General features: G+C 41.5%; 1 protein-coding gene across 2 annotated transcripts; it reads left to right on the top strand.

Moving 5' to 3' along the window:
- Window positions 1–335: 335 nt before the first annotated feature.
- On the top strand, window positions 336–9971 carry LOC137268439 (alkaline phosphatase-like). 2 transcript variants are annotated; one of them, XM_067803006.1, is made up of 10 exons: window positions 336–527; window positions 1931–2151; window positions 2324–2498; window positions 3152–3312; window positions 4104–4220; window positions 4797–4899; window positions 5979–6119; window positions 6604–6795; window positions 9034–9147; window positions 9419–9968. In XM_067803006.1, the coding sequence occupies exons 1-10, from the start codon at window positions 419–421 to the stop codon at window positions 9751–9753; spliced, it is 1668 nt and encodes a 555-aa protein (XP_067659107.1). In that variant the 5' UTR covers window positions 336–418; the 3' UTR covers window positions 9754–9968. The 2 variants fall into 2 exon arrangements, with proteins under 2 accessions (XP_067659107.1, XP_067659108.1); XM_067803007.1 differs by lacking the exon at window positions 9034–9147 and having other exon boundaries at window positions 9419–9971.
- Window positions 9972–11126: the final 1155 nt, after the last annotated feature.

Genomic DNA, 11126 nt, shown 5'->3' with positions numbered 1-11126 from the left:
CTGAGTGTGCGAGTGATCAAGTTAGCGTTTACGCCACGTTTTGCAATATTTTAGCAGTATCATGACAGGGGGGCACCTGAAATGAGCTTCGCACATTATAACCATGTCGGGAATCGACCAGGGTCTTCGGCGCGACAAGCAAACACTTTAGCCACTTGGCAATGCTGCCACTCCTGAAGTGATTGAAGTGCTACAGCTAAGGTAACCATAGAAACTATGCCTACCTTGGTCACAGACACATAAGAACACCACGTTTCAAGTAACGCACTGAGGAAGTGCAATCTGTAACTGTTTAAACAGGTTAAATAAATACACTGCTCGCATATATTAGCTGCCAAGATACGGGTGGATAGGGCCCGGGTATACCCATATCTGGGGTACGCTGTCTGCACTGTTGCAACTCAAATCTTGTGCAGCCATGGAGGGACTTTTCTCAGCATGTCTCATGATGTCGTGGGTGTGGCTTTCCCATCAATATGTCCTCCTCCCCGATTCCCAGACTTTCAGGAAGGACACACAAGATAAAGGTGGGTCAGGAGGCGGTATGGCTGCTTGTTTTCTATGACTTGTTTTTGTTTTACACTTACTCACTTGTTCAGATTTAACGTTTCGGGTTGAGTCCCATCAGGATTCGAACTCACATTCTTAGTCATGCACCGAATGAACAGCACACAAAGTTGGCGATCTAAGCCACTCAGCCATCGTGGCTTCCACAAAAGTGTCTGACAGCTGGTAGTCTAGATCACGTTCTCTGTGTAACACCTGTAACTTAGTGAAGTGGTGAGTTAAAATGTATCGTCACAATATTGCAGCCATACAGTGACGAGAAATGCTGTAGATGCACAAAACAATACAAGTAATTAAAGAATCAGTCATCGACGGACTGTAAAATAACTAGAGTTTCACAAAAAGAGTTATAACTAGCTGGAATGTATTTTTGAAAGCAGAAAACTATGTTAGATAATACCACGTAAAAACTGGCAATAGATCACCAATAACTGAAGGTAGATCACCATACTAGGGGTCATGGTGACATACAGTGCTTCTGCTACCTGCATGGACCCTAGCTGGATTTACACCATCCCTTCAGCTGTTGGCGAGTGTATGCAAGTTTAGCCACAAATCAAATTGGGTGTCCCACTTCTTCTGCATCAGATCACAGATGTAGGTTCTAATGCTAGTTGTATAATCAGTGTGTGGAATAAGAAGTGGTGTCACAGATTTGTTGAGTGCTTCCTTGGCAGAAAAATCGGCAATTGTATTCCCAGAAATGCGTACGTGGCTGGGTAACCAACAAAAGACGATGTCGAATTAGCCAGTAGCCAGATCATTACATAATTCAATAATTTCAACGAATTCAATAAAGTGCAATGAAGTGCAACATATAACAGTGAACTAATGGAATGCGTATCAGTACAGCAAACTGAACGCGAGGCAGTAAAGTACAACAGAGGCCCTACTACGCTTCCGTAAGAATGCATATAAATTATCACAACATAGGTAAATATATTCAACATTAGGTCAATAAATCTTATCAGCGTAACGACGACTTCACTTGGAGAACGCTCACCATAAAAAGAGGGTTGATAGTCCATGCATATAAGAAATTGTCAGTAGGAGGTTGTGAGCACCGACGTCCCCTGTGTTGACCAATTGTGTGAACTTGCTGGCGCATCTGGCAATCACAATAATACAATACAGATAAACACCGGTCACTAGCAGTTTGTTTATAGACGTTTAAATGAACAAAATACAATGTTCTTATTTATTTAATTTAATTAAACGTATTTGATTTAAGTGTTTATAACAAACTTACAACATGCACGACGTCGTTATGCCTGTTGTCTGGTGATGTTCTGAAATAATGACAACATCACAAGATCTGGAAGTGAATATAGTTATGTTGGCATGATATATTTTATTTTTTAAGATCCAGAATATTGGACTAAAAGTGGTCTTGACGAACTCCACGCGGCACTGAATATGGAGTCCAATGTAGGTGTCGCTCACAACGTCATTCTCTTCCTGGGCGACGGTATGGGGATCCCAACAGTCACAGCCAGTCGGATTTTTGCAGGGCAGATCCAAGGTCAATCAGGAGAAGAAAACTCGCTCAGTTTTGAAACGTTTCCGCATGTTGCTTTTGCAAAGGTTTGTTGACTGGTTTGAACAATAACTAATTTCTAAAAGTAAATGGGAAGGAAAGCGACGTTTGGTGAATATTTCAGTACTGATTTTATGACTATCTTGTTTCCATGTCTTGCCACTTTCCTGAATAAAGACGTTTACCACATCCCTTCTGAATGGTTACTGTCTACTGCAGACGTACAGTGTCGATAAACAAACCCCCGACTCTGCAGCAACGGGAACGGCGTTCCTGACTGGGGTCAAGGCCAACTCAAACACTCTCGGCGTTAACGGTAATGCTGAATACAACAGGTGCGAGTCAGTCGAAGGAAACGAGGCTCTGTCTATACTCAGGTTTTCGCTTCAACAGGGTAAGTGCATAGCATACTATGAGGTTTCTCATAATGCATGTATGACGATTGAATTGTTAAACAGTAATTTGTCGGTGATATATATTAACACGGCATTACTCACTGAACAGTTGCAGTCCCATGCTATGACAGTGTGGATCAGATGGATACAGTAAATGGCATAATGGATCACATACTGTGCATTGTTACTTATGATGTCAATCATGAGACTTTGTGATGTGGTCCATTTTATGGACTACAACGTCTATTGTGTTTTTCTAACAGTCCCTCAGTGGCGTATATAAATAATATCCATCTCATACTATAATGTAATTAATTAGGACATAGGGCCATTCTCTTACAAACCCTGCAAATCCAGATATAGACCAAACATATATTGTGGCTTTCTCTTAGGCACTCGTCGGGGCACCCGTGTTAGAACTGATCTTCAATACCCCATTCTTGTTATAAGAGGCGACTAACGTTATCGGGTGGCCAGACTCGTTGACTTTGTTGACACATGTTGACGTATTCCAGTAGCGTAGATCGATGCTCATGTTGTTGGTCACTTGATTGTCTGGTCCAGACTGGATTATTTACAGACTGCCGACACATAGCTGGAATATTGCTAAACGCGGCCACAAACAAACAACAAACCAACAAATCTTTCCCAGGGAAATCCGCCGGCGTCATCACCACCACACGGATCACGCATGCCACCCCTGCCGCCAGCTACGCCCACGTGACAAACCGGAACTGGGAGGGAGATTCAAAGATGACAGGCGGGTGTAAGGACATAGCACAACAGCTGGTCGAGGACAATCCAGATATACAGGTGAATATTTCGTTGTCAGGTTAGAGTGGTAAGGGTAAAACCTGGGTTCGAACCTTTGACTTTGAGGTTCCTTGGATGACTGGGAGCCGTGCCACCCATACCTTCAATTCACACACTCGGATCTGTTGGAAATGATGTGAAAACGTCAATGTAACGATTACGTTTTGCTATTAAATCACATTTGTGACGTCATTCCGTTGTCTGCCCGCTACATTACATATGGAGCGGTGAGTACCCGTTGAAAAGTAAAGACTTCATTTTGTCATTTTGACCTTTAATTTTGATAACAGAACTTCCCAGTACTTTAAATATAATTTACGTAGCGTAATATCCTCGTAACTCTCCATCCCTTAACAAAATGATGTGCCTCGGCCTCTGCACCATTATTTTTCAGGAATGGTGAGTTACTGGGACATTACCGTCTACGTAATTTCATGTGAACTGGATGAATGGATGGCTGGAATGTGTATTCTTGATTATATTTAAACTATGGCACCTCTTGGTCCCTGCCTGGTACTTGGTCGACCCGGAGTCAGCACAGTGTATCCGAGAGTCTCGGTGAGCTCAATTCTGGGGAAGAACAAACAGCCACACATGGACTCGCATGCACGGCGTCATATGAATGAAATATTCTAAGACGTTAAGCCCTATTTCACTTTACCTCACCTTTAATTATATTTTACTGAAATTGTTTAGAATTTTATGAAAACATTTTACCGAAAAATAGCGAACATGCAAGACATAGTGTATCGATGAATGTAATGGTGAACGTGTCTGCAATCTCGCTGCAGGTACTCCTGGGAGGAGGACGGATGTTCTTCACCCCCAGCACCGCCCAAGACCCAGACGAAGGCAACAATGAGGCACAGAAAGAACACGGGAGAAGGGATGGAAGGAATTTGATAGACGTAAGTTTACACAGTCATAAACCTTGACGTCCATTTTTCACATTCTTGACCCAGTAATCATAGATCATAGAAGCATTTTTTTTATAAGAGTTGCGTCCTTTAGCAAGGCCAACTTTCGATGGCTACGTACCTAATGGACCATCATATGACGTAACTGACCAAGTTATAATACCCGTTACAATTCGAGGTGATAGTCTGTCCATGGCGTCCCAAGCCACAGATATGGCAGCTTGGTCCGTGATTTGGTTGAGTTCATGTAGCTTGACTGCGTAAATCTATCATGCTCATATTGTCAATCAGTGCTTTGTTTTTGTATGGACACATTTGTACTTGACTATCATGAATGTAAAGACACGGATAAAGTAATACGGGCACATTTGGCCTTTTTGTAATTCCATTAATGCAAAAAAGCTACTGAAGTCAGTTCTTATATGTATGTATGTTATATTTTGCAGTTTATCTATTATGTAATAAATCAATGACCACGTTTCATGATTATGCGAGATGACGTCTCTATCAGGAATGTAATGGCATGTTTATGTGTATACGTGTAAATATATACATGTTGAACCTCAGGCTTGGAAAAATCGAATGAAAGCAAACAAACAGAAGTACCGATACGTCACCAACCTCACCGACTTCAACAACGTCGACCCGCTTGAGACAGATTTCCTATTGGGTAAGTAAAATGTGTTGTACGGGAAAGTCAGAAAGTGGCTTTATATTTGGTTTCATGCCACACAACGGGGTACCAGTGATGAGTTTCTTATATCCCATGTTGGGATTTTAACCTAGGCACTCTTTTCTAAAATCCACATTGCCTATTTGTTTGAATTAAGGGCATTTAACCTGAAAATGACATTTAATCTTTACGTAAATGTCTACCTGTTAAATATGCCACTGAAAGCGATGTGTTTTGCAATAATCGAACCACCTAGTCCAATGGACAGGTGAATGGAAGGTATGTAGTTCGAGCCCCGTCAGACCGGGATTGTCGCTCGGCATAAGAAGGATGTTAAGGGCACTGGCATCACCGAGTCGGTCTAAGCAGGGTATCAGTGTTAACCTGTCGTATGGTACTAAAGCATGTGAAATCCTCAGGGTAGGCTATGTCATTTGCGTTTTTGTGTTATAACCTTGAACGTAATGTACCCATGATAATCCGGGTTAGAATTGTTCTTTAGCAACTCATAGTCAACGGGATCGGGTTGTCAGGCAAACTGACTTGTTTGACACATGCCAATTACATAGGTCGATTTTCATGCTAGTGATCACCAGATTGTTTAGTCCAGGCTGGATTATTTACAGGCTGTCGCCATATAGCTGGAATGTTGCTGAGTGCGACTTTAAACAAACCACATTTCAAACAAGCTGGACGCGATGTTAAGGGCCGTTTCATTCTACCTTTTCGCGATTCGACCGGTGAAGATCCGAGTTAGTGTTCAGTTCACCATGCTTGTTGTGAGAGGCGGGATCGAGTTCGTTGGCATTGCTGACATCTGTCTTCGTATCCCAGCTGAGTCGATCAGCTGCTCTTGATGTCAGTCACTGGACTGTCAATCCAAGACTCGTTTATATCCAGTGCGGCGTTAAACAAGAAGCAAATCGAGAAGATCCCGAAGTAGTGAGTGAGTTCCAGCAATATCCACATCAGAAATGAGCTTCACACATTGTACCCATGTGGAAAATCGAACCAGGTTCTTCGGCGAAGGCTACTCCATTGCCCCAGATTCTGTAATAACGGTTTTGCCATTGTAGGTTTGTTCAACCAGGATCACATGCAGTATGAGGCTGAGAGGAAGCAGAATCCAGATAAGGAGCCATCTTTAGCTGACATGACAGACAAAGCAATACGGATACTCAGGAAAAATCCCAAAGGATACTTCCTCTTCGTGGAGGGTAAGGGCAACTGTTTCAAGCAGGCCAGCACCGGGTGTCTTCACTGATTATCCATTTTGCATTTAAATATATCTAATTACTGATCAGTCAGTTCCGGCTGAAGGAATCACTTATCTGCGAATAGTTGAGACCGGTTACTCTCTGGCTTTTACGCATGTTATACGCGCAGCACCCCCACCCCTCTTTAAGACAGCTTACGTGTCTTGAGCGTTTTGTCGGTTTGAAAAGTGTCTGTGTGTGTCTGTCCAAGGCCATAACTTCAAACATGCCACCGAAATATTACGATACACTATGCAAACAATTGTTTATTTTACTTGACATGTTTTCATGATAAGCAGTACAGATACAAAACATTGTCAGGACATATTTGGGGTTGATTGGCAAATGAAACACACACACACAAAAAAAAACAACAACAGTGAAACCAGACCCGGAATAAATACATTAATTATCAAGTGAAATCAAGCATGAAATCATCTTTCAGGCGGTCGCATCGACCATGCGCATCACGTAAACAGAGTCGCTCTGGCATTGTCAGATACTGCAGCATTTTCTGAAGCTGTGTCACGCGCTGACAATCTGACCAATCAGAGGGACACGTTGATAGTGACCACAGCTGACCACTCCCACACCATGATGATGGCAGGGTACCCATCCAGAGGCAACAACATTCTTGGTACGTGCTTCAGTCAGGTTCACAATTGGATCAAGTTTATCAAAGTATTTATTTAGTTTCGTATAGTCCTGGCGTCCTCTAAATGCCTGCGGTGTGAAAGATTGTTTTCATCTCTTATTCAAGGTTAGCAAGCAATTTTTGTACATATGTCAAATCAAATGCCATTCCGTATTTGGACTTGTCCATATGTTGGACATTCCATGAGTGACCAGTTGCCGCCATGCATGTTGTCTGTACGTCTCTTCATACTTCAAGCCGAAGAACAAATCTCATATGATTAGAGTAATTTTCTAAAGTTTTTTTTTTTTTGACTTGTAAATTACAAAAGAGAAGAATCGAAACATGCTAAGTCCCCTCTTCCAGTGGTATATCTGTACGAAGACTCGGGGGATGTAACTCTCCTAATTTGTTGAAAATTTGAATGGGTATGGTTTTAAGCGGAAATGGGCTTCACGCTCCACACGTTGCACCCAACGAGTGGAAATGTGGGGAATCGTACTCAGGTCCACAGCGCCACAAGCGAACACCACTCGCCTACCCCACCGCTCCTTGACCGAGTGTATGGCTGAACGATAAGCCATCTTCGTCCTCCGCACTACTTCTTTAACGAAACCTGAATAACGCGAACAGGTACTTGAACACCTATACGACTTGTGATAGGGTGAATGCAACGCTTCTCCTGGAAACATCTCCCGAAACAAATAAACTGACGGGCAAAAGAAACTTTCCCCTGGTACAGTATGACAGCTTTAAGAAAACGACAAGAACAAAGTAAAATATGAATGTTGTGATTTGTTAAGCAATGACATTGACACATGTTCAGTACAAAAAAGTCAGCTTTAACAGAAACTTTGACTGATTTTGGTCGACATTGGCTCCAACTCCTGTCGCCCACTGCACCCTCAGACCTGTCTGTCAGTCTGAAGCGTTCCTCGGTACCATGGGCATGTTGTCTTCTTGTTACTGTCCGCCGACTGACTGGGTGACCGAGACCCGTTGCCGCTGATGACATCAGGAAGGGGTTTCTCAGTTGCAATAGCTTCATATGGTGATGTTCCTGCGCTGTTGTCATCCTTGACCGGTCTGTCCTGGGTCTGTCTGAGGTCTGGCCAGTTTCTGACGGTAACGACAGTACAGTGACACGTCCTTGCAACGTCACCTGTAGTGGCGCCCATTTGCAGCATTCCGATGACCATTTCTCGCTCTTCTGGAGTTAACCCTGGCATTGTTAAGTGTTTTTCTGTTAAGTGCGATCTGCTCGACACTGTGGGGTGGTTTTATACCGTACATGCACGTGCCTTGTACCCTTACATGCTCAAGACGTGCATTTTGTTGTTTTTCGTCCAAAGTGGTAAAGAGTTGCGTTTGGGTGCTGTTGTTTGTGGTAATTCGAGGCAATAACGAAGGAACAATTTGCATAAGGTGACTTGTAACCAAATGGCCTTGGTTGTTCTCAGTCACTTTTCCATATTGCTCAGACTTGATTTTACATTGGAAATCATGACCAGGTCGTAATAATGTTGCTGCCAGGCGTGAAACATATCCCAAAGCGAGCTGAATTCGACGTTCTGGTGATTTCGACGATTGCATTGCTAGCGCTATATCGAGGAAATACGTGCGCGATCGGAGTGCACAAACAGTTTCATCGGTAGGGCGGATGCCCAGTTCCTGTCGTGAGACGTTTTATTGACAATTGAAATCAAGAAATTAAGTTATGTAAAGAGCAAATAAACAACCATATTATTTACCCTCGATCGTTAATACCACTTCAAATGCAAAATCAATTGCCTGTGTAACAAAAAATAGCGAGCAAAATTCAACAAGATCAGTCGTCTGCTAGTGACAGGGTATGTATGAAACAGGAAGCCACGTGATCAAAACACTCTCTCGCAGTGCGGAGGGAAAAGTATGGCTCATCGTCGAAAACACATACAAAAGTACCCGGATGTGACAAGCGACTGCAGTTTCGCCGATACGATGTTATAAACGCTATTTTGGTTGGAAACACATGATACTTTTTTGTGAAATAGATGAATATACCTTTCTCACTCAAGGTTAGCAAAATCAAAACTGAAAATGATATTAAAGACAAAAATTACATTTTTGTCTTATACCGTCGAAAACCCCTAACACTGGGATACTTTATGTGACAAATATATTTCGTCAAGACGTTTTAATATATGTGTAACCTGAAACAGGGGCGATAACTCAGCAACAATGCTGTTCACGTTTGGCTAGGTGTGGTGGACACATCTCTTGACGATGACAAACTGACATACACAACGTTGATCTACGGAAATGGTCGAAACGTCAACTACGGAGGGCGTCTAAATCTTACGAATGATGTGACGAGTGAGTAATGCAGAAGTGAAACTATAATTGCTCCATGAACGTGTTGTGATTCTTTGATGTTATTATATTTGTGTGTTTTCAATAAATCTGGTTCAGTATGTTTTCTTTGTCATTCTGCAGTGCCTAGATTTTCGAAGCTCTCTTAGAGCTAAGGCAGTCGTAAGTGCCATACATTAACATTAACTTACGATTATCTTAGCGCCAAGAGAGCTTCGACAATCTACACCCTGTATTCCTGATGTTTCTTTAAACTTCTTTTAATTTTTTTCAGCCAATGTGAATTACACCTCTGAGGCAGCAGTGCGGCACAATATTGAAACACACGGTGGTGAAGATGTTGGTATTTATGCACGTGGGCCCATGTCTCACCTCTTTCACGGGGTCCATGAACAGAGCTACATTGCGCATGTCATGATGTACGCTTCCTGCGTTGGACCATATGTTGAAGACAGGCAATGCGCAAGGTCCCTTCTCTCGGCTCCTACGGTGCGTCCTCAGAAGCCCTGCATCAACGCGGCGTCATCCAACCACTGGAACCTGTTACTACTGATTACAGTGATACTTCAACCCCGAATGAGTCCTCTTTTACAATTTATGGCACCGTAATCTGCTTAAACCTTTTCGAAGATTTTTTCCCATAAAACTATTTTGTTTTACGTAACGTTGGTCCAAAAGGATAAACAGAATACACAAACTACAGACACATTTTATTCCATAAAGATGCATAAAGACATTTCCAATTTACATCTCTGTGTAGCACAATTTGTTGATAAAAGCTGGCAATTAATGTGTCAATTTTAGTTGATTAAATATTGGAAAACAAACACGACATAGACATTTACATACCTATAACACACACTTCATAGGTAGTATTCTTGTATTGTAAGCCCAGTAAGTGGTACACTTCCCACAATGACAATATATATATATATATATATATATATATATATATATATTGTGTATCTTCAGTGTTATAATGGTCATGAATGTGTTTAGTTCACTATCTCTGATAAGCTGCATACTATACAGATGTAGCACCTACATTTAAAGCATATATAATTTATCTTTATGTACATTTTCTTATTAAGCCTACAACGGGGAAAATAAGTTGTTTGATACATCAGCGCATATTCTGTCTGAAGTGTAAAATGTCCACAATTCCATTCACTGGTTCCTTCTAGCGTATTTCACACAGGCTTTTTCTAGGCATCTTATTGTGCAATACATATAACTTACTCATCTTTTTAATACTATTCTTGACTCTGGTCCTGTATATAAGTCAGAATGTAGAGATATTACAGATAATTACAGAGGAATTTTGCGTATAGATTCTACTTGTAAGGTTTTAAGGTTTCTTCTTAACCGTCGCTTTCTGTGTTGGTGTGAAGATCATAATATTATTACGGAGTTGCAAGCTGGGTTTAGATCTGATTATTCCACAATTGATCATCTGTTTTCTCTGCAGTTTGTAGTTCAAAAATATATTGGTAAAAAGGGGTAGATTCTATTGTCTCTGGATTTTACCAAAGCATTTGATACCTTAAGGCGTGGCGTGCTTATAAAAGCACTTGCAGAAGTTGGTATAAGGAGTAAATTTCTAAAATTATTAATATCTATTTACAGGTCTCTATCTGCTTCAGTTAGGGCATCTAGTGGCTTATGGTGGATGGATGGTGGCCAGGGTATTACAGTCTCATCTTCCATTAGCAGTCTTTGTTTTCTCGTGTTAACTGATGATGTGTCAACCATTGCTGATACTTGTGTGCAGTTTCAGAAGAAGATTGATATTCTTGAAAAGTTTTGTAATCAAACAAGTATGAAAGCAAATTTAAAGAAGGCAAAAATTATTGTGTTTAGAAATGGTGGTCCTCTGCACTCATATGAGAAATCGTTTTATAAAGGAAATGTCATAGATACTGTATCCCATTACAAGTACTTACGAATTTTGTTCACTCCTATATTAGCTTTCACTACAGCTA

Source organism: Haliotis asinina, chromosome 16, assembly GCF_037392515.1.
Source record: "Haliotis asinina isolate JCU_RB_2024 chromosome 16, JCU_Hal_asi_v2, whole genome shotgun sequence".
NCBI classification, from domain to species: Eukaryota; Metazoa; Mollusca; class Gastropoda; order Lepetellida; family Haliotidae; genus Haliotis; species Haliotis asinina.
The sequence above is the reverse complement of the archived record's forward strand: the minus strand, read 5'-3'. Positions and strand labels throughout refer to the sequence as shown.